At 37.9% G+C, this 25400-nt stretch overlaps 1 protein-coding gene across 1 annotated transcript in view; it reads right to left on the bottom strand.

Annotated features, from left to right (window-relative positions):
- LOC127627669 (probable E3 ubiquitin-protein ligase HERC1) overlaps positions 1-25400 on the bottom strand; it is a 109960-nt gene that overhangs the window by 4442 nt on the left and 80118 nt on the right. The window contains 24 exon segments of the mRNA XM_052104141.1: positions 989-1294; positions 1488-1640; positions 4065-4317; positions 4737-4813; positions 4962-5127; positions 5815-5984; positions 7843-8009; positions 8589-8727; positions 8884-9053; positions 10606-10708; positions 10823-10945; positions 11038-11193; positions 12069-12250; positions 12922-13060; positions 13160-13285; positions 15157-15222; positions 15600-15905; positions 18992-19165; positions 19273-19374; positions 19457-19588; positions 19787-19901; positions 21063-21262; positions 22468-22595; positions 24047-24262. Coding sequence (XP_051960101.1) covers positions 989-1294; positions 1488-1640; positions 4065-4317; positions 4737-4813; positions 4962-5127; positions 5815-5984; positions 7843-8009; positions 8589-8727; positions 8884-9053; positions 10606-10708; positions 10823-10945; positions 11038-11193; positions 12069-12250; positions 12922-13060; positions 13160-13285; positions 15157-15222; positions 15600-15905; positions 18992-19165; positions 19273-19374; positions 19457-19588; positions 19787-19901; positions 21063-21262; positions 22468-22595; positions 24047-24262 — 3869 coding nt within the window.

The following is a 25400-nucleotide window of genomic DNA, read 5'->3' as shown; positions in this document are numbered from 1 at the left end:
GGTCTCACACCATCAGCACTCCGACACGTCACTGTGTGTAACACTCTGCATGTGTTTGTGCTGTTCTAAACTAAAGTGTAAGAGCAGTGCAGATTTGTTAAGAGCTACTGTATATGTTTCTTTACATAAAATTTTTTGACATTACATATTTTAGCCAGCAGGTGGTGGCAAAAGACAATTTTTGTGTGTAATATAAGTCAGTTAGTGTCGTGAAGTGAGTCAACTGATTTACACATACTCAAGGCAGTATGTATATATATATATATATATATATATATATATATATACACACACACACACACACTGTATGCATAGTATATATTCACTGTATTATTTACATGTTTTATTTTCACATGCATAATTTTTACTATGTACATGTATTTACATTGACATGTAAAACAAGGGCTAAAATGATACTGTCTCTTTAAGAATAGCACCAGTTCAGTGAACTTGTTTCGGGGAAGTGCATATTAACAAATGTGGAGTCGAATGGCTTCTTTACTGCATCCGTGCTGTGTTTTATTGGAAATAAATTATTTATTTTAAAAAAAATGTATCATCAATTGACTGTACAGAACAGAAAGTGAATTAAAAGAGACATTATTCAATGACAAATGGATTGTGGGGATCTGATCTTCACACACACATTATACAGAACGTGACACGATGTTGGAGCTGAACTTCTTCAACACTACACTACTCAGTCACTGATGAGTAAAATCTGAAAATTCACCAGCCTATAGCAGTGACATTATTAGTCTCATGGAACTTGATTTAAGAATCGATATCGGGATAATTCAAATGGAAATCATGATGAATCAGAAAATCTATATTTGAACCCACCTCTAGTTTGAACAGAAACAAAATAAACACTTAACACCAAAACTCAATCTTAAATGTTCATTATATTCAGAGCGACTAAATATTTTGTCTTTAGATTAAAGATAAATCGTATTCTATACCTGGCCTTGTTAACTTGTTAACTTACCCGGTCAACTTTGATGATCTGAAACTTTTGTGTGATGTCGGCTGGATTGGATGGCAGTCTGGAACGGCCAGACACGAAGCGCAAGAAAAGGACCCTCTCCTCATTAGTGAATTCCTCGAGGCTCTGCCACAGCCAGCCAATGAGCTGGTGGCAGTCGGTTATGTCACGGTAACGCACCACCTTCTTGAGCATCTCCACAGAGACCTCAGGAAGGCCGCACACCAACTGTTCCAGCTGTCGGGCTGTTAGCAGTGAGAGCAGTGGGACCGGAATGATGGAGGACATGCCCTCCCTCACTGCTGACACCTACAGGAACACACAGATAAGATGCATAATTATAAATGTTTTCAAAAATCCCTAGACCAAGACCAAAATGATCAACTGTAGCTCCTACTAGAGATTTTAGGCTACATCCACCAAACATGGTACAGACTGTTCAAACTTAGGCCACATACACAATAATACAAGTAATTTCACTATGTTTACGTTATTCACATACCTGTCGATCCATCTCATGTAGTCTGTAGTGCAGAGCTCTCTCCACATACTCGTTCCTGTTGGAGAAAGTCAGGGGGAAGTTGTGTCCACCAGGAACCACAGGAACCCGTGTGCCATCTGCACTGTGAGCCACAAATGAGTCCAGAGGGATCATCTACGCATACAGAGAAATATGTACAGACAATGAGAAATTACAGTCTTTAAAGGAATGTTCTAGTTTAGGGGTGGGGAACGTCAGGCCTCAGGGCAGTATAAGGCCCGCAAGACCATTTTACCCAGCCTGAGGCCATTTGAGAAATAATTTGAAAAGCAAAAAATAGCCTTGATTCAATTAACCTGAAAAAGAAAATCCTTTCAACTAATGTTTAAAAGTAATTTTAAATGATAACAACACCAGTGGTGAATTCTCATGGTCAGCAAAGCCTTCTCTAGCTAGCCTAACATGCCAAATAAATAAATATTTTTCATCCTTTCATTCTCAATCACCTTTTTGCCTTTGTGTTCTTAATTAATCTACAAATAAATAGAGAAAAACTAAATGTTTATCCAGTCAGAATTTATTCCTTGATGCTTAAAAGCGAAGTGTGACAACTGTTTCACAAATCACATGGCTGAAGCAGCACTTGAGTTTGAGCTCCACCCAGTCAGGCCTTCAGAATTTCTACAGAATCCCTCAACAGTGCAAATGAATGAGCAACTAAAGTCAGATTGTCAGATTCATCAGCCAATCAGATTTATTTATTTGTTCTTGGTGGGTGTGAGCTTTAGGAGAGGTCCCGGTTAGGGCCTTCTAGCTGGCCTTGAGTGACGCAATCACACATTAAGTGACATAATTTGAAAGCGAAGAGCGTGAGATCTTGCTGACGAGTCGGCTGTCACTGCCACTATCGCCATTGAGAAAGAGATCCTTATCCTAGCGGAGATCCTAGACCCTGTGTGTAAATTAGGTTGCTGGAGCATTCAGTGTTGGATCAAGTTTTGAAAAGTAGTGCTGCGTTCCATTCTGATTTTACAACTTCCTACTAGGAAAAGTGCAATTGAATGCATCATGAAGTCAGAATTACAACTTGTAGGCTCGTGCAGAAATTCTCAACGCTGATTTCGCCGAGATGCAGGGGCATGATGTTACACAAACATGTCGACACTCAGGGAGATATACAAAGTAGGAGATAATCATTCACTTTATTAAGTAATATCGATAAATGAGTTTGTTTCCACATTACATGATATTAAAACTTGTTTGACAAACGCCTGCAGAAACAGGTGCATAAACATTATAATCTCTTTTGATAATCGTACACCTGAAGCACAAATGCTAGCGCTGCAACATTGTTTACCAGTTGGTTGGCTAGGAGACATCTCTAATGAGAGTCAAATCCCTGCTAAGCTAACGGGAGCATTGCAGTTTTGTTTCCTGAAACATTATCTTCTGAATATCGGGGAATGGAGTGCAATTATTGTCGGAGATATCCAGTAAGAATATCCCACATCCAACTTGAATTGAACGCAGCATAACCGTGTACTCTAACGAAACGAAATTTATTGCATGCAACATTTAAATTGCAAATATTATTAGATCGATTTTTCCAGGTATTATAGACCTCCTTGATAGAGACATATGAAAAATTATGATTTTTGTATGTCTGTTCGGGAGACCTTCATTTCACAGAACAGTCATGCTGCAGTTAAAATTATGCTTGCTTGCGCATTAAGTGTCATTTCAAGTTCTGGCTTTCATGTGTGGATGTGTTTTTAAAATGCCAATTGGTATAATTAATTAGCTGCAACATAATGTTTGATGCCCAAAGGCATAGGTTGTCTTATACATTGTGAAACTGTGTTTTCTTAATGGCATGAATCAACCTGAAGGCCTAGACTTTTAATGCACGGCCCGCCACTGAACAAGACAAAATACTGTATAATAGACAGACCTTTTAGTGTTTTTGGAATGTATACATTAATTTCAAACCACAATCAGAAATTGTAAGCAATTGTATGGCCCGCAAATAATTTTGTAAATACTCAAATAGCCCTTAATGGAAAAAGATTCCCCACCCCTGTTCTGGTTAAATTCTATTTAAAATCCAAGTTAAACCCTGCATTTGTGAAATTGACCCGCAGTGTGTACTGTAAATGCAAGGAAAACATGTTTACAGTAATGCACTTGCAATAGAAATCAATGGGATAAGGTGTTGCAAAAGAATAAATGTTAAAATACATCAAACAAAAAATACTTTAAAACATTACACATGTAAACCTAAGAATGGTTTTTGATGATCTGCCTAGAACAGGAATCCATGCATTAAAGGGCTGATTCAGATTCTAAAATAACACACATTTTCGAACAGAAGAATTAATAAAAGTGCTTAAAAACAAATGAGCTGCACATTTATGCCTTAAACGCTACATAATGTTTTGCCTCATAGACTTTCCTTGCAAGAGCAATCTAATATAAATGCGATATTTGTTTGTTTATGAAAAATAATGTATGAGAACTTGTTTTGAACATGGAACTAATAATATGAACGGGTGTAATAATATCTACAATATGCTCCTCTCTCTGGGCTGTGCGGCTCACCACTGTGAAGTTCTCTTCATTGATCACACTGTTGTCCAGGTGTAAGATGCCCTGAAGAGAGCGGTATGTGAGCAGGTCGACCTCCTCCAGGTCAGCGGCTCCCAGAGGAATACAGCACATCTGCTTCCACACCCATGGAGCCAGGTGCAGATCCAGAGGCTTCTTAGTTCTAATGGCCACTGCCATTAAAATACCCAGGAAACGAAACTGCACCATGTGATCATCTGAAACTGCAGCTGGATTCAGCAAAAACCTGCAGCAGACAGTCAGACAGGAGAGATGAATAGAAATAGTCTATTGTATTACATTTTGCTTACACAATGTAAATCTCATTGACTGTGTTTACATGCACTTATTTTCATCAGTCTGAATAAATTAAATCCAAACGATGTTGTTCCACGCCTGTATGACTCTCTTTCTTCTGTGAAAAACACATAAGATGATGTTAGGCAGAATGTTAGCCCCAGTCACCATTCACATTCATTGCATCTTTTTTCCATACAATGAAAGTGAATGGTGACTGAGGCTAACATTCTGCTTTTTCCACAGAAGAAAGTCATACGGGTTTGAAACAACATGAGGTTGAGTAAATGTTGACAATATTTTTGGGTAAACCATCGCTTTAAGTCATTGTTAGGATGCAGGAAAACATAGCAAGTGTCTGAAATGTACCTGTCCGTGTTGCTACCGACGTCTGCAGTGTTGTTTGGAGTGTGAATGAGCAGGTCAACCACACCAGACTGCAACTCCTGAGAAAAAGATATACAGTTGTGAATGTTTGAATGAAAAAATTGAAACCAAGTGTGGAAGAAAGAACTCTAGAAAGAAAGAACATCTATTGAGGAACAAAACCAGAGATGTTATTTTTTCAGACATACCTCTTGAGTTTTGACTCACCTGGCACATCTCTGTGATGGTGTCATCAAATACGCCCCCGGCATCGTCCGCACCCTCTCCAACCAGCTTCACCTTCCAAGCTCTGGAGGGTAGACGCAACTCAGTGGGGTTCAGATTCACTACCTGCTTGGCAATCTGCACAAATATGGGCTTGCTAGAGCGCCCCCTGTGGACAGGAGGACAGAGTTATGGTTTGCTCATAATGCAAAAAACACATTTTGTGTGAACCGAAGCATTCGTTGTGAATCCACACATTACAGTTTGCCATTTTTAAAATGCAATTGTCCTGTGGTGCTGTGTTTTCTTTAAAAACATTGCATAAGTTATCGCGTAAAGCTTGTAAATGACAGTGTAAAACCGAATAGCACTGATCGCTCCAGTTTAAAAGGTGCTGTAAGCGATTTAAGCCATTCTAACTTCCACAAGACTGAGCCATTGGTTTAGCGATACCCCCTCTATCCAAAACACCGCACCGATACCGTTGAAACTGACACAAAGCCTGTTCCCATGGTTTTCAAACACAACAGTAGCAAAATAGTGCTTTCAACTGACAAATTATAAATCAGAATACGGCATTAAGGCTCAATAATTCACTGCAACGGCAACACTATGATAACGACCAAAATTGATTGAGAGGCAGAAAATGCCTCAGACACCGTCTGAATGGTTACAGATCAAAAATATGTCCGCGGTCACAGTTTATTTACATTTTTACAGTGATTGTAACTGTCACACTGATTGATGTGATATCTCAGGGCAGGCATTTCAGTGATATCAGGGAGTAGGATTATTTTGTGCATACCTTTCCATGAAACAAATTCGCTTACAGCACCTTTAAAGCTCTGTCTTGTACCTAGTGGAGATTCTTTTGACTGTGATCTGAGGTCCGTAGGTCTTTCCCTGGGTCATGGTTCTGCCAATGGTGCGAACAAGAGGAAGCGTGTTCACTTTTGGGGAGAGGAGGCCTCGCAGCTGACCCTGTACGATGGCAGCGGTTCCAGAGCTATAGCGAGAAGTATTCACCTGGAAACAAGCCAGAGAACAGCAAAGTCAGACAAAACCACTGCTCAGATATCGACCAACGCAGATCAATCAGACTAGAGATAAATAATAGGAACTGTAACAAGGAACACTTAACAGAAAAATTCAGCTAAGCTTAGAAAAAGATAGAGGAAAAGGTTCTTGGTAGGAAGACAGAGGACAGTGTCTTTCCTCAGATCCCACAATCTGAGTTGGATCACCAATAGCACAACAAACAAACTTCATTAAGTTAAACAACGCAAAAAGTAATTTTCTTTAATAGTATTGTTTTTTTTTATTTAACATAATTAAAACAAGATACATTTACTTAAAAAAAATAATAACAGACAGAAGATAATACTTGCTCACTTCTGACAATTCTTACCAAACTGACATTGTTTTTCCTTGTTTTAAGCAACAACAGATATTATTAGATTTATGATGGATTATATAATAAAAATATTAAATTTTATGTGATTAATCATCACATTAGTATATCATAATTAATAGTTAAATACAATAAAAATATGATGATAAATAAACAATTAATATTAATTAATGTGCTGTCAGTCAAATTTTTTAATCGCGATTAATCACATAATTGTTTACAGTTAATCGTGAATAATCACACAATTGTTTACAGTTAATTGCGATTAATCACATAATTGTTTACAGTTAATCGTGATTAATCACATAATTGTTTACAGTTAATCGTGATTAATCACATAATTGTTTACAGTTAATCGCGATTAATCGCAGATTTTGAAAGTGCCGAAATTTGAATATAATATACTTATTTTCCGGTCAAAATGCATTTATATCCTTCTTAGGAAAGAAAACAAAACAATATGTAATGATATATTGCTTTTACACTTTCCAAACAAAGTGTTCCAAAGTATAAAGATAAAAATGCACTAAAATATCACCAATTCAAGTTTCCAAAAGTCTAAGTGAGAGTTTGACTAATTGAAAGAACTAGCCACCACATAGGTTACATATTCATTGCAATAGGCATTAAATCTCTTAAACTCATCCTCCACGATATTAATCTGCCGGCAGACTGTCGCTATCTGCTTTGTGACAGCAGTCATGAATGATTCGCGTCATGGCGTCAGCACCAGTGGCGAGCGCCACTTTGAACTCCACATGAAAAGCTCCGGCAGACAAAAACGTCTCATTTTGCGCTTTGATGATAGTTTGAAGACCTAACATGCTTCTGTGGTAATTAAAATGCGCCTTACTTAGGCTGAAAAATACTTAATTTCCAGGTCCGTCTAGGTTTGTTTTGTATAAACAAAAATTCCTCATCACTTTATCACTGACACTGACTGTTGTGTGTGTGTTGTGAAGTGCACAATGTAATGACTCCGGGCGGACACATCGCAAAGGTTCTGCCCTTCCAACCAGTGTTTATGCTGGTTCACGCTGTATTAACGGCACGTGTGTTAAACGCGATTAGGAAAAATTTACCCGTTAAAACTTTTCGCATGGGTTCACACGTTAATTTTGAAAGCTCTAATTAATTATAATTTATATTACATTAATAATGTATTTATTTATAATTATGTTATAATCATTATATAAATTATATTTATTATATTATTGTATATATTATAATATTTACTTACAATAAGATTAATCTGCAAATGCGATAAGAAAACAACACATTCAATTCAAGAAATATTCTCTGAACACAAGTCCTAATATCTTGCGCAATTTTGCCACTTAAGTAAATGTATCTTGTTTTAAGGATATTTAGACATTTTTACTGGAAAAACAACACTGAAGAAAATTCTAGTTTACAGTGTAAGACTTCAAAGGGCTGTCAGATAGCTGAAGTTGTATTATTGGTCGTGTGTACCTGGTTTCGGGGGTCGAGGTTCAGAAGCCTCCAGGATTTGTACATGAGATCAGAGAAATGATACAGCACTCTGAGACGAGTGTTCAGCACTTCAGGGCTGCAGTCTTTTAGAGCGTTATACTGCGGGGGTATAGACTGAGGCAGACCCAACTGTATACCTGCACAACCTGCAAAATACAGAGTCAGAGCTCAGAATTTCATATACATCGAATTGGGAATGCAACAGCAGGGATGATCATGCCAGTACAACAGAGATTGTACAAGAGGTACCAAGCTGAATCATGCCATGATCCATCAGAAATTTGAGCATGTGCATATCTGCGTTTACCAAAACTAATCTGTCTACCTAGGCGAAATTTTTAGACATCATGGACGTGTTCTTTATGCAGAAGCTGTCCCAAACATCACCCAAATTATGCTACCATATAAGATATTTGGTTTGTGCCAAATTGTAAGGCTCCATTGCATGTATCCTTGAAAAGAGTGAAATGACATTCCCAGAATGCTCATTCTAATTAAAAATGGACTTTTTTACCCAATATTTGTGTGCGCTATGCATTTTCTATGCTTATTAGTGTCATTGGCTTAGTAACATAGTAAATTCAGCCCCTCTAGAGCACAACAGTGTTCCAGCAGAAAAGATCCCATCCAATTTATCCATAGGGCACTCCACACTCATGCCTTAGAAGGTAGCTATCTAAGTAGACAACAGGCAGCAAGGCAGCTCACTGGGTTTTTTGGTGTACCTGAAGCTCTGGTTGATAAAGCTGGTGTGGTCCAGGCAGCAGTGTGGCAGCGTCCAGCAGAGATCTGCCTGATGTTTTTGCCTTGTAAAGCAGTAACCATAATGGGCTCCTTAACAGGATTGGAATGACCCAATCCCAGCTACATTACACAAAATACATTTAAATGTTAAATATTGCTCAGCAAAAAGTTTACCCAGATGAACTTCAACAAGATCCACCGGTATAAAGACAATAAAAGTCACTGTATCTGTAATACACATCACAGAGGGTCACTTTGCTGTATAGTTGACTATACCTGGGCCTCACAGTTGCAGCCCCATGCATACACATCACCAGTGTTAGACAGAGCGAGGATGTGCTCGCAGCCCACAGCGATGTCCTCAATGAACACGCCCTCCAGAGCAGGTACGATCTGTGGCCGGTTATGATTCTTCAGCATGGAGTCAGGCAGACCTATATGGCGTTCTGTAAAAACAAGTACACACACACATCAGGGATGTCTTTCCCACTTAATTGCATTTTTGCAAGATAATACACTAGTTTTCAGAGGAATTAAGTTGGAGTAATGTTACTCTTACACAATTGGCAAGTTGCGTTTTAAGCATGCATAAATTAACAGTATAAGTAAAAGCAAAAAAAGACAACTATTCAGCCGTCTTGGTTCTGTCTTGGTATTTTTCTCATAATTTGTTTTCTATAGGGATTTCAATAATTACTTCATAAAAGAGTTCTAAGAAATTACCCAAACAAATCACCTCTGAGGTGAATCACAACCAGTGTTTTGTTTAAAAAAAGTAATCCACTAAAAATGACTAACTGCTTCTCTAAAATTATATTCAGATTACTTTACTGATTACTTAATGGAAAAAGTAATCACATTACTTTAACTAAAACACTTAAAACCTTCTTCATTGTCACACACCCTTCAGCTGTCACAGACACACAAACAGACGTACATATTTTAATTATATTACAAATAAATAATATATTTTTTTAGAAATATTTGTAACCCAAGTAATGAATTTAAAAGTAATTACTTTCAAAGAAAGTCAGGAACTGTAATCTGATTACAAGAATTTAAAATGTAATTTTACACTTATTTTTGTGCCTAAAAGTAATCAGATTACAGTTACTATTACTTAGTAATCCAAATACATCGTACACTGATCACAACATTACAACTTTGCAGAGAAGTATTAGAACATTGGACAAAAATACAACGGTTCAAGACTATGTAATTAACGCCTTTAATGACGGCTTTGTGAATAATGTAATCGATTAAAAACAATAGGAAACAATATAAAACTATTAATTTCAAGCTGTTGACTGCAAGTAAAGAATCAATATATTTTCAAGTATATTGCGAAATATTTAGATCTACATGTATATATAAGTAGTTTAAGGCCCCATTTCCACCTACAGTTATATTAAGATGTGTTTCGGGTGATCCGATCACAAGTGGTCAGCTCAAAATACAGGTCTAAACGGGGTGCAAACCATTTGTGATCAAATCACACAAACCACATATGAATGTAGTCAAACACGCATGTTTCCACATAGCATTTGAGATGTAAACGCTAATCCGTCCTGTATGCATCCTGGCAGCAGTGAAGCACCGCCCCTCTCCTGTTAATCAACCGCTGCGCTAAAACAAGTTTAAACTTTGCCGTTTAAGAGCAGCTTTACAAGGAAATAACCGTCCGATCGGAAAATACACATACACACTTTAGTAGAAGCATATAAATGGTCTGCACTTACATAGCGCCTTTTTAACCGTAACAGTATTCAAAACGCTTTACACTGTGACTCATTCACCCATTCACACACCAATGGCGGCATATACCATCCATTAACAACCTCTGATCTTGCAGTAGGTCTGTCTGTAAAGTTTTACAAGTTATCATAAATAATCAATTCCCTGATGGAAAAAAATGAATTGGATTTTTACTTCCAGAACCAGACTTTTGCATTCTATTACACAAAAATGCACTTAGATCAAGAATCTCCCTGGGTCTACCTTGGCCAAATGTATACACATGTCCATCTTTGGCCAACACCACTGAGAAATGAGTTCCACATCCAATCTTTTTGATCCCCTTGTTACAGAGAGCCTCCACTTTCTGTCAACCAGTAGAAACACAAGACAATCAGCCACCTGATTGTACCTGTCAATCAGACAATGACAATTTACTATGTTATAGATCTGGTGTGATCAGATCAGACATAAATGGCACCTGTGGGTAGCACTTGACAGTGCATGGTCCAATCCCGAGTTTACCATAATCACCATCTCCAAAGGCCCACACGGTCATGCCGTCCGATGACAGCACCAAAGTATGATTGATACCACATGACACCTTAAGACAAGAGAGGAAAGGTCAGCTACACACATCACACTTGGGTTAAAGGTCATATACACAAAGTAAAAGTCAAAACTAGACAGGAATACCTGTCCAATGTGGTATCCATCAAGGGCTGTAACCCTCTCTGGGACCATCTTGTTGGAGGTTGACCTTTGACCCAAGCGACCGGAATCCCCACTGCCAAAGGTGAAGAGCTTTCCATCAGCTGTCACTACAGCTGAGTGTTTGAATCCACATGCCAGCTGAGACAGAGAAGGATGTTGCAATTAAACACAGCATAAACTTATAAAAAAAATGTCCTAGTGATTTCTTTATTTTCAAAGTTTCAAATATAAGAGGTAAACAAGACTTCTTGAACAATAATTTACAGTTAACCCCAAAAGTAATTTGGCACTTAAGCGACACTTAAAATTGTATAAATTATATTGCTGCAGATAACAAAATATCAAACATAGTGGCATCTATATTGAAGACAGCACAAGCATACGTTTTAAGGAAAATATTCCACAAAAAAAAGATTTCAAAGTTAGATTTCAAATGTTAAATTTTATATCGTTTTTCTTCAACTTCGAGCACTTTAAGCACTGTGTAAGTCTCATTAAAACCCTTTTCATACTCGAAACAATGCATGCACATCCATCATCTGATATTGATGTCATTTTGTTTATGATAATCATTCTGTATTGTATTTAATAGAATTCCGTGTTGGAAATGCAGGTGATGAAAATGACATTTTTGAAGTTTTTGAAATAAATTGGCGCCTCTTTTTTAATCAGATGTTTTAATCATGTTAACTAATGTTGTTAACGAATGCATACAAATGAAACCTTATTGTAAAGTGTTACCAATTGTTTTAAATATGTAATAATTTGTATTTGTATAATGGATTTTCATAGTGTAATATTGAAAGAAAGAAAAAGGATGTAAAAATGTTCAGTTTTAATGGGACCCTCATATATATATATATATATATATATATAAAAAGAGAGTTGAAATAAGAGTTGCAAATAACACTTGCTTAATATTTTGTTTTCTAATACATATTGAAATGTCACTTAAGTGTCCAAATACTTTTTTGGGCCAATGCACAGTATATTTAGGATTCTTTTTTCTATACCTGCACCACTTCCTCGCCCTGCAGCGCCTCTATCTGTTTGGGCCTTCTTTGTCTTTCACTGTTCCCATGGCCCAATTTCCCATAATCCCCATCGCCCCAGCTGAATACCTCCCCCGTCTCTGTGAGAGCCAGAGAATGACCATCTGACCCGTATGATGTCACCAGCTGCGTCACTACATAACCTGTTTGAAAAGACATCCAAGAAGTTCCATGAATGATATATTACCTGCACATGTTAGGTTACAGCACATTTTAATTACAGTGACAGAAGCAAAGGAAGAACCCCATTGGGTTACCATCCCAGTCATTTAACCACTAACACACTACTGTTCTGATGAGAATATTTCAGTCATATCCCACATTTCTGCATCTAAAGTCAATGTTTTTCCAACGCATCGTTTCAAAGCAGCTTTACAGAAAATCATGCATTAACAGAAATGAAACTGTAATATATATAAAGTCTTAGAGTGATCATTGTATAGTTTGATTCACTATGATTGTAAATTGAGTATAAGTGAGCAAGCTGAAGGCAACACAAGGAACACAAAACTCCATAAGATGTTGGTTAATGGAGAAAAATAAATGGTTTGTAGAAGCCAGGCTCACAGTGGGGGCCAGTTCCCCTCTGGCTAACAGCATGAATATAATGCCAATATTACTTATTTATGTGCAGTGCAAGTCATGGTTTAAAATTAGTAACCTAAGTGTTAAGGGCCAGGGTTTAAAACAAAGATTTTGTATGAATATGTATAAGTGTATACATATTTAAATACAATATACATTATATATATGTATATTTATGAATAAATATGTATACATGGCATGAAAGTGTGATTGCTGTGATTTGCATTACCTTGTAAAGCCGAGATGACAGTGGGGGTGTAGAGGTCATCAGAGTTACCCTGTCCGAGTCGCCCATAACTGCCCTCTCCTACAGCCAGCACTGCACCGTTAGCTTGAACCAGGAATGTGCAGTTCTGACCACATACAACCTGAGAGAAACACATCTAAGCACTCAAGACAGATAAACCCGAGACTACTCCTTCATCTAAATTAACGGACTAACAGTTGTTTATGTGTTCAAGTTCTACCTGTTGAGTCTGTGAGAGGGAGGGTGCAAGGGTGGGCACAGATGCGCTGGTACCAGCATCTGCCAGTTGCCCGTGACGACCGTTACCCCACAGGTACACCTCACTTTTACCACCCTGCTGCCAGTCCTGTCACACACACAGGGGCACTATTAGGATAGTTTTTTTGTGACATTGCACTCTGGGCCCCTAACTTATTGCAACACGTTCAACTTTTTTTTTTCATAAAAGTTATCAATATTAATAAACACGAACATATGCATGATTACACATTCTATAAGAGACACTGAAAAACATTTGTTTGAAAAGTTCATTAAAAACCTACTTATTTATGCAATTATCTAATCAGCCAATTGAGTGGCAGCAGTGCAGTGCATAAAATCATCCAGATACAGGTCAGGAGCTTCAGTTTATTTTCACACCAACCATCAGAATGAGGAAAAAAATTTGACCTCAGTGATTTCAACAGTGGCATGATTGTTGGTGCCAGACTGGGCTGGTTTGAGTATTTCTGTACCTTCTAATCTTCTGGGATTTTCACGTACAACAGTGTCTAGAATTTACTCAAAATGGTGCCAAAAACAAAATACATCCAGTGAGCGGCAGTTCTGTGGATGGAAATGCCTTGTTGATGAGAGAGGTCAATGGACAATGGCCAGGCTGGTTAAAGCTGACAGATAACTCAGATACCCACTCTGTACAATTGTAGTGAGCAGAATAGCATCTCAGAATGAACAACATGTCAAACCTTGAGGTTGAGGCTACAACAGCAGAAGACCATTTTGGGTTCCACTTGTCAGCCAAGAACAGAATGCTGAGGTTGGAGTGGGCATAGGCACAACAATAACGTAGCCTGGTCTGATGAATCTCAATTTCTGATGTACACAGATGGTAGGCACTCTGCAGCCTCAGATTTCTGTTCTTGGCTGACAGAAGTGGAACCCGACATGGTCTTCTGCTGTTGCAGCCCATCTACCTCAAGGTTCAACGTGTTGTACAATTGTACAGAGTGGTTATCTGAGTTACCGTTGCCTTTCTCTTTAACCCTCTCTCATCAACAAGGCGTTTTATCCACAGAACTGACACTCATTGGAAGTTTAAAAAAAAAAAAAAGCATTTTTGGGATAAACCACTTAATGTCTTAAGGGGGATCCCACACACTAGATCGTTTTGTATTATCAAGTAAGTGCAGTCTTACACTCTTCTAACCAGTGTGAAATGGCCATTTATCACAAAATCATGCAAGAAAAGACTGCTGGGCCCTCTGTTTGTCCAGGGCCCTTAGAACAGTACCCAGATAAGTGTAAATACTGTATGTCTGTGGTGCTTTCAAAACATTACACTTTTGATTTTAGCATCTCAACCAATGTCTTGAGTTTGGGGTGGGGCTATCTGTTTGCCCAGATGTGGGGAGCTTTTGGGAAACGTATTTGATAACTGTGATTATTTTAGTAATTCCATTTGGTGATGCTAGTGGAACAGACATGACATATTTTATCTTTAAGAATGCAGTTTTACTAGATTTAGTTATTTGGTCAGCAATGATTAATTGACTACCTGCAGCATTGGCAGCACTGCTTTCCTGTACAATTTCTTCCTTGATAAACAATAAAATAGGGTGTTGTCTAGCAATGCAATCCCAGTCTAATAATCTGGAAATGTCATTTCCATTAAGTAGTCAGTGCAAAAGTCTTCAATGGTTAGTTTTCAGAGAAAGCCAGAGAAAGATACTGGTTTTATGTGAGGAAGAAATATTTTGTTAAGTAGAGATAGGTTTCCTGTGTAGCAGAAAGGTTTTGTGTCCTTTATAAAGGGGATTATTCATTAAAGCAGAATAGTAAACATGTTAAGAGTGCTAGAGATCTGTTTGCTGAACACAGAGACTAAAGTGACAGAGACAAATGAGGGAGGGATTGGAAGATCTGGATCTCTCAACACACACACACACACACACACACACACACACACACACACACACACACACACACACACCTACTTACTTCAGGTCTGCTTGTAGCCCAGGACATGAGCTGTTCATCCATCATGAATGTCCATTTACTGTTGTCCTGGAAATGCAACATAAATGACAAAGACACTTTACATAAATTGGGATATATAAAATAAACTTAAAAGGACATTGTGGAAAACAAGATTGCCATTTTGAAATACAAGTGAGATCCAGTTTTGTGAAGATCTGTGAACCAGTTTGACCGATTCAATGAAAGAAGAATGATTTGCTCACAAATCTGATATCACTATGGTTTATGAGCAAGTTTTACTCACACACAATCTTTAGTTTTGAGGAAATAATCTAGACTACAGCATAGCAGGAAAAAAAAAATTTACTATAGAAATTGGGTTTTCCATGACTTTTAAGATTTTAAAAAATTTCAATAACTTTTAAAATTCCTTCATATTTCCTTGGTATTCCAGTGCATCTCACCAGTGGTTTGGTGAACTTTGTGGCCCCGGGCGTATGGAACTCAGGCACCATGAATGCTTCTGGGAAGGGTGTGCCTCGAGCAAATGCCTCTGCGCTTTTCATGGTTGTGGAATAAGTGTAAAGCCAGATCCACTCTGAGGGACAGAAGGATCCGGGGGCCCCGTCCTGATCCGGCCCTGTCCCGCTGTGGTGTGGCGGTCTGGGATGATGACACAGTAACTGATCCATTAAGAGACCTACGGCCAGTGTGGTGAGACTCTGCAGAAAGGCACTGTGGGTCAACTGATCTCCTGCCATCACATGACTCTGAGGAACAAAAGTCCAGATCAGAAAAAACAACAAAATACTTTCCCTAATCCTTTTCCGTTTATGGCCCTAAGAATCAGCACAGGTAAGATGAGTCAAAAGCATGTATTACCTGAATAAACATTTCTAATAGTTCAAGCACAATTAAAGCTCATTTGAGCCTCCGCATCTCAACAATTAGAATAATTCTGGTTCAAAGGGCACATCCACATGAACATGTTTTTGTTTGAAAGTGCATGGATTTCTCACATTAATGCATCTCCTTTTACATGAACAAGGATGGCATTTTCCTCCACCGAAAATGGAGACTTTCAAAATTACTCTCTATTCGGGATGTGCAAAACTCTCAGTTTTCATAATTGACTAGTCGTTCAATCATGAACGATGTTAAGGATAATGTATAATTAGTCTCTGTTATGTTCATGTGACCCTGATGCATTTTAGAGTGGTATGCAGACACTAAGCACAGCACATCAATGTGGTAAAGGATGGACATTCATTACAAAAAAATAGGCCAAATAACTATAACATCTTATTACACAAAACTATAAAAGTAAGAATTAAGAAATGCTCCAACACAGTGGCAGAAAACCACTTATGCACATCCTGAAGGCAGAATGACACGCTTCAATATAACCGGAGTGCTTCATGGAGATCATAGCTCCACATTCAAAAGCGAACATCTGCAAGATAATATTGCGGGTACATATTTTGTTTACGACATCAAGCAGTTTAAACCATTTGTTCAACAACTATTTACACTGGTGGCCAAAAGTGGCTTTTTCTTTGCAATTCTTCCCATAAGGTCTGCACTCCCGAGTCTTCTCTTTACTGTTGTACATGAAACTGGTGTTGAGTGGGTAGAATTCAATGAAGCCGTCAGCTGAGGTTTTTATTCTCTATTTCTTCTATAACTACAGATTTTGATGTACTTTTCCTCTTGTTTAGTTGAACATCTGGCCTTCCACATCTCTTTCTGTCTTTGTTAGAGCTAGTTGTCCTTTATCTTTAAAATATTTAATTTTTGACCTAATATTGACCTTAAGACATGCCAGTCTATTGCATACTGTGATAACTCAAAAACAAACACAAAGACAATGTTAAGCTTCATTTAACGAACCAAATATATTTCAACTGTGTTTGATATAATGGCAAGTGATTTTCTAATACCAACTTATCAATTTAGCACGATTACTCAAGGATAAGGTGTTGGAGTGGTGGCTGCTGGAAATGGGGCCTGTCTAGATTTTTATAAAAAATGACTTTTTTCAAATAGTGATGGTGCTGTTTTTTACATCTGTAATGACCCAACTATACTTTGTGATCAGCTGAGTGCCACTTTGGTGAATTAAAGTACCAATTTCCTTCCGAAACAGCAAAATCTGTACAATATTCCAAACTTTTGGCCAGTGTAGTTAAAAGGTGCATTAATTTGTTTTTTTCCTCATTAAAGACATGAATTGTAATTTTGCAATACAGTATATGTAGGAAATCATGACCACTCACATTTATGAATGAAGACTCCAGTCATATTAGTAACCTAATAAAAGCTGTTTTATTCTACATGTTAGAATCACATGACCTGCCGAATACTACTCACTTAATCTCAGCAACCGTCCTGTTATTTGACACGTTCACTCATTGAATAAATTAATCATGGCTGTCTGTGCATACTACATTTTAACAATGACATCTGAAACTGAAAACGATTGATTTGAAATGATGCTGCATCCAAGCCGCTAGGTGTCAGTGTAAGTCCAAGATGACACAAAGACAAAAGTTACCGAGTTCACCTTTAAGCAGTGTCAAACAGAATCAGCAAAAGACTTTAATCTCTCCACATCACCTCACAAATATGAGAATGTTAATCACAGCAGAGGACTTAATGTCCGACAGTGTTCGTCTTGAAATGTTTTGTTGATTCTGCACTTTGATTGCTGTAACAGCAGCATACAGAAGGACTAAACCTAAAGAAATGTTCTTGCAGAGGGTTTTAGCATGCTGACTGTTATTCACTGTTGAGCACAGCAAGTTATCACACAAAACGCTCTTCAAGAAGTTGCATGTCTTAATTAATTTAAGAAATGCGTCTCCCATTAAACCAACAAACACTAAAAATATTAAAGTAGTCAACCCTACTGGATAATTGAGTAGTCAGATTTATATGTAGATGTAAATGTATTTTTAATAAATAATAATAATTAATAATTCCTTACATTTATATAGCACTTTTCTAGGCACTCAAAGTGCTTTACATAGCATAGGGATGATGATGCGACGGCAGCCATAGTGTGCCAGAACGCCCACCACACACCAGCTATTAGTGGGGAGGAGAGAGTAGAGTGATGTAGCCAATTCAGGGATGGAGATTAATACGAGGCCATGATAGATAGGGGCCAATGGGGGGAATTTGGCCAGGACACCAGGGTTACACCCCTACTCTTTACGAGAAGTGTCCTGGGATTTTTAAAGACCACAGAGAGTCAGGACCTCAGCTTAACATCCCATCCGAAGGACGGTGCCTTTTTACAGTATTGTGTCCACAGTATTGCGTCCCCATCACTATACTGGGGCATTAGGACCCACACAGACTGTAGGTCTGGGCACCCCCTGCTGGCCTCCCTAATACCACTTCCAGCAGCAACCTTGGTTTTCCCCAGAGGTCTCCCATCCAGGTACTGGCCAGGCTCATCCCTGCTTAGCTTTAGTGGGCCACCAGTCAAGAGCTGCAGGGTGATATGGCTGCTTTTTCTCCACTAACTAAAAAAGTTCCAAATGGAGCCAAAGCAGCAAATGAAAATAAATGGAAATTCAGTAGACTCAAAAGAAGATCCCTCAAACATAAACATATCATTAATAACGGATTAGGAAATAAATACGAGCTAAAATCTAGGTCAAGAACATCAGGACAATATAACCAAAGTTAGGGTGAGTCAGATTCTCACAATACAATTTATACAACCTTAATCCAAATTTATAATATGAAGAAAAAAAAAGGATTAAAAAATGTGGAAGACACCTGCATTGATACAAGTAATCCTGAATTCTGATTCTAGCAGTCTCTTACGATGAGAACGTATGTGTACCTTCTCATAACTGTACTGCTCCTGCAGCAGTGTGGGAAGGCGTTCGAGGAAGACAGCCATGCAGGGGGCACGATTCAATCCCAGAATGCCCTGACTGCGGAGGACAGACCGGCAGGAGGCCAGAACATGATTCTGGGTGATCCAGTCTGGAGTACAGCGAATTAACAACACGTCCTGAGAGAAACGGAAACAGACAGACAGGGGAACAAGAGAAAGTAAAACATTATTCCACTGTCTTCAGCATTCAAATCAGTATTAAACTTTTTTGAAAGGGTTGATACCTTTGATCTTCCTGAGCAGGCAGCAACACCTATGTGAGGTATCCAGGTGGTACAAACCACTGACCCCAATCCTATAACCACTGTCTGCAGGACTGAACCATCCTGAAAGGGCGGGGGGGTATTTTCAAAAAATAGTTTTTTTACAACAAATAAAACAAACACTGGTAAGAAGCATTTGACTCACCCTCAAAGACCAGATGTTTAGCACCCCTCCGATTCCTCCAGATACCAGTGCAAGACCGGTGGGACAGAAGGACAGCGTTTTTATAGCCGTAATGTGTCCAGTCAGTCGGAACACACACTTGGCATTTCCCCGCTGAAACACACAAATAAACACATGTGTCTTGCTTAAACCGTGCTCTCAAAACCCAAAGAAGACCTTTAAGTGACACACTGTATCTTCCTAGAAGGAAAGTAAATTAAATAATGAGTGTAAATGGGTAATAAATAAAAAACCTTAATTAACTGACTCCAAATAAATCATATTGAAAACAGATAACTGATTAAATCTGACCTTGATGGTGCTGCTCTTGTCTTGGCTGGTAGAGGGGGTGAGGAAATTGGGTACTGAGACATTAGCACCCCCTTGAGGAAGAGTCCACACGTACAGGAGGCCATTTTGACATCCACTAAGGAAATGAACATAAATCACAATTGTAGAAGTGCTTGCATGATGTATTTTACCCTCTTTACCCTATGCATTGTTTAGTATAAGTAGCCTTTATATAAAATGTTCCCTTTGTATCTAAATATTCTTAGGTACCAACCTGGCAAAATGGTGACATATTTCAAGACTAGTAGGCTATTGCTTCAAAGCTCTTAAAGGAATATTTTGGGTTTAATACAACTTAAGCTCAATCGACAGTTTTTGTGGCATAATGTTGATTACTACAAAAATGTATTTCAACTCGTCTCTTCATTTCTTTTAAAAAAGCAAAAATCAAGGTTACAATGAGACACTTAGAATGGAAGTGAATTGGGCCAATTTTTGGAGGGTAATTTTATAAAAGCAGTTACATTAACCTTTTGATACGCAATTCACCCACACGCGGTGGTGATGTCACTCTGCTTACATTTAATATATATTTTACTGTCTATAACAAATTATACACCTTTTCAAAGGTCTAAGGGTTCAACATTGATATCCAATCTCTGTTTCACGATAGCAATGCTCCAGAAACAGCAATTTAGTTATTTGTGCCAGGAGTACAAATGAAAACATGCAATATCAAAACGGGACTTCATACGTTTGTTATGAAAACGCGATCGCTCCAGTTCACCACACTGGTGTCAATTGTCCAGGACAAGAGTTCATTGAAAAACATCCAACAGCACTTTCTGTCCATAAAAGTGATAAATCTGAGAAATATTTATATATATATTCTCCATTGTTTACACGAGATCTCGCCTGAAAGAATTACCCTTCGTCCTCGTTCTTCAACAAACTATACAATCCGAGCAGCATTCATGTTGTAAAACTGTATATTATCTTATATATTATAGGCTTCATGGCATTGCATCGGAAAGTAAACAGGATACATTTTGATAATGTATTGTTTTAATGAAACTTGCTCCTAGAATAGTTTATCTATGATATACATTGCATCAAAAAAAACAATTCAGTTTTAAATTAACATTTTCCACCCTCTCTTAAACCCAAACAGTCTGTTTTTGCAACTGTAACATTTAAGATTTTTTTTAATAATTGCCCTTTGTTATAATTGGCATGTGAAATGTGTAGTATCCCTACTGTGTCCCCTTTAAAGCTTTCTAAAACATGTAACACTCACATTGCCATCATAAGACGAGGCTCCGTCCCTCGCCCCGGCATAGGGCACCACTCAGCCGTATTCACAGTCCCTGTGTGGAAGAGAGAGTGGAGGGTGACCCACGCGCTGCTGGCACGACCCCAGATCTTCACTATCTCAGAGCGGCCGACAGACAGCAGCAGATGACCTGTGGGATCCCACCTAAGTGCACTCACGCTCTCCTGTGAAGATAAAAGCAGGTCAAACTCCAAACGTGCAGGTTTATTTGTGTGTTCAATTTCACTGTGTGAATACACTGTGTGAATACACTGTGTGAATAACTGCATATGTTTTGTGGATCTATTTAGTGTGGCATGTTGGGTCTGATTTATTGTTACTGTTGGCCGGTTAAAAAAAACTGATTCACAAATTTCTTTTAGACACTCAAAAGTCCCTATTTTGCCTTTACACTTTCGTTATTGTAATGAAATGAACTATTTATCATTATCACAGATATCATTATCAATTATTATCACCATTTCATTTTACAAGTTCAAAGCAACCTGAGCTCTATCATCAGCATCCACCACTTACCACACAAATCTTTTTAAAATGTTTTTGAAGTGAGTAAATATTATTTTCTGTTGTAATCGACAATATTCCATGCTATTTATAGAGATAAACATCTATTGAATCTGGAATGTTCTTTAAGTTATATAAATTGTATTTAATGGAAGTTTTTATGTTCGAGTTGGATGTCATACAAATCGAAACCCTGATTGTGTTATTAGCCATTATTAGTGTTGGGTGTAATCGGATAAAGTAATTGTTTACTGTAATCTAATTACTTTTAGGCACAAAAAGTAGTGTAAAGTATTACATTTAAAATTCTTGTAATCAGATTAGTTACTGACTTTTAATGAAAGTACATTACTTAAGTAACACATTTTCCAAAATAATTTGATTTATGTGTAATACAAATCAAATGCGAATTCATGTTCATATGTATGTATGTTTGTTTCTGTGACAGTTAAAGGGTGCGCGACATGAACAAGGAGAAAATAGACATTATTTTGAATTTGTTGAACGGAAAAATTTAAATACAATTTGTTTTAGAAAGTAACTTAAAAGTAAAGAAATTAGTATTCAATTAATAATCAGTAAAGTAATCTGATTTTAATTTGAGAGAAGTAGTTAGTAATTTGTAGTGGAATACTTTTTTCCAGTTACTTACCCAACACTGGATATAAATAATATTTGTAATGCCTGTTCAAAGAAAATGTTGTCAAATGTTGCGGTACTTGCTCTATAGTTTTACTCTCAAACAAATTTCTCACTTCCCAGTAATTCATAAACTCCAACCGATCCAAAATATATATATTTTTTCATGAACCAAACATAATTAGAGTGCAATGAAGTGTGAGTGCTTTGAGAATTCCACACTCACAGGAAATGCTGTTAGAAGAATAGGAGGATCGGATTCATAGCTCTCTGCGGTTGCTAGGAGAATTTTGCCATCTGGATAACCAACTGCAAAGGGTTTATCTACACTGTACCAGGCCAGGCACTGAGGTGCTGAACACAAGAAATAAAAAGAGATTGTAAGTCAGTCACCACAAAATTAATAAAAATCTTTAAATATAGCTACAAACAGCAATTTACTTTCGTAAAACAATGCAAGGTAGACAGATGCATTTGGTATTTTACATTATTCAAAACAATTTTGAAGCAATTTAGGTAAATATTCAGTAAGAGGACTATTTTAAAGTCTATTGTAAGAGCTGCCAGGTGGTGGCACTATAACCATGACCCAAAATAGTCACATCCATGTGATTAGCCCCCAAGACTAAACATACATCTCAATTTTGATCTAAATCACACATTGCACAGAGAAGATATTTGACACTTCCTGTTTCCCATTTTCCCACCATTCATTCATCCATTCAAAATGTAGCATCTTCAATGTCTTGGCATAATCTTGTCTAAATGTGGTTGTATAAATATTCTCATGAATCCCATAGGAGGAGCATTTAAAAGTTCAGTGCCAGCGATTTTCAGAAAATCCAAAATGGCCGATTTCCTGTTGGGTGGAGCTAATAACTGTGAGTGTGATAGTTGTTTGGCTTGAAGAGAACAATATATTTAACAGGTTTGGTGACTCTAGGTGGGGGTGCTACAGAATCCCGTTACATGCCCATTTTAAAGGGGTGCTACAGAGCCCCCCTACACACCCATTTGTGAACTTTTGCTCAGTCCTAATGGCCCGATGACTCTGATGTGTGTGCCAGTGCCTAAAAACAATCAAATATAGGAAGAAAGGAATAATAACAATTGATGCATTGCCATGACAACAATATTTAAGATATCAAGTATTCCTTTACAATTTTACATCAGCAGTGTCTTGACATTATTCTAAAGAATTTTGCAGCAATTAAGGTAAACATAAGAGGGATATTTCTCAAGTCTGTTAAAAATGCCAAACTTCTGATCAAACAAATGTTTTTTCAAACAATCCAAAATGGCCGACTTCCTGTTTGACTGTCAATGCAAAAGTTGTCTGGCTGGAAGAGATCTAAATATGATTAAAGTTTCATGACTGTAGCTCAAAAGGGATGTAATAAAGAGCCCCCCGAACATGCCCATCTTCTAGGTGGCATTACAGAGCCCCCCCTGCAAATTTGCCCAGCCGCAATGGCCGACGACTCTGATTTGTGTGCAAACGTTCAAGAGTTTTCACGCATGCCAAGTACCCCAAAAGTACCGAAAATCTTGAAAAGAAGAAGAATCCTTAGAAGAACAATAGGGCCTCTACAATTTCAATGCTTGGGCCCTAATAATAACAATCCTTAGAACAATAGGGCCTCTGCACTTTCAGTGCTTGGGCTCTAATAATAATAATAATCCTTAGAAGAACAATAGGGTCTCCACACCATCAGTGCTTGGGCCCTAACATCTCAAACACATTTCTGAAAAGATTTGCAGTGTATTGTGAGAAGCGCTATACAAATACAACCAACTTGACAAACCTTCTTTCCTGTGGCAATGAGTGAGTTCTGTTCTCTCCACTCTCAAGTCCTCTGTGACCTCCAGCCAGCAGAGGGAGCCATCCAGCCGACCCACAAGTAGACTCTCAGGAGCGCTAGCCTGACTGCAGGCTTCCTGACTTAGGAACAGATTGGACGTTTGTACCCATGAAAGCGCTGTTACCCACGAGGACTGAGCTTCTTCATACGCCTGAGAACCTGCAAAATAGAATAACATTACTTCATAACAGAAGTAATTCAGGTTTCTGTGCCACTAGCAGCAAAAAACTGAATTTTTTAAGTAAATATGTGTACTAAGAGGTTTCCACTTTGACATTGTTTGGACACCAGTATTTGATTGAACACACATGTTAGGTGCCATTCACACCAAACCTGTCCTTGCGCTAAAAAAATCTAAAGCAGCCCAACAAACTGAAGGAATGTCAGGTGTCGAGATGCATTTTTAAAAGTTTAAGTTCTTTTAACCTAAAAATTGTTAACTCTATAAACAGCGAGACATGACACATCAGTAAAAAATGTCTCCATCCATTTTCCTCCGCTTATCTGTGTCTGGGTTGTGGTGGCAGCAGACTCAGGAGGACAACACATTTGTCCTTTTCCCCGGCCACATCCTCAAGCTCTTCCTGGGGGATCCCAAGGCATTTTTAGGCCAGCCGAGAGATATAATCTCTCCAGTGTTTTCTAGGTCTGCCTCTGGGTCTCTTCCCAGTCGGACATGCCCGGAACACCTCCCTAGGAAGGCATCCAGACCAGATACCCGAACCACCTCAACTAATGTCTCGAAAATGTCTGTCTAGCCTATTTACATAGGAAAACTATTGAAAAACAGCCCAGATGAAAAAATTTGCTTAGTGTAAACGGCCCCTCAGGCTGATTTATTAATGGTTGATTTTCCCTGCCCACATAGCCTTAGTTACATCAGAAGAAAAGCAATTTTTGTCAGAGGTAGAGAAAATAACAATTTTCAATATGAAAGATAATTATTCTTTTATATATATATATATATATATACAAGTGCACTGATGAGTTTTGCACAATAAGGCCAGTGAATAGAATCAGTTTTGATACTTGCTCTTAAATTAAATAAAACTTCATGATTATGAAATTTAACTGACTACTATTAATTAAACAAATAATTGTGATTAATTGTCAGTTTTAAGGCTTTCATACCATTATGACAATTACGTTTAATTGTCATACAAATTGTCATACTTTTATCATAGGTGTACACTACCGGTCAAACTTTTTGAAACACTTGACTGAAATGTTTCTCATGATCTTAAAAATCTTTTGATCTGAAGGCATATGCTTAAATGTTTGAAATTAGTTTTGTAGA

Source organism: Xyrauchen texanus, chromosome 34 (assembly GCF_025860055.1).
Source record: "Xyrauchen texanus isolate HMW12.3.18 chromosome 34, RBS_HiC_50CHRs, whole genome shotgun sequence".
In the NCBI taxonomy this organism is placed as follows: domain Eukaryota; kingdom Metazoa; phylum Chordata; class Actinopteri; order Cypriniformes; family Catostomidae; genus Xyrauchen; species Xyrauchen texanus.
This window is presented reverse-complemented; position numbering and strand designations above follow the sequence as displayed.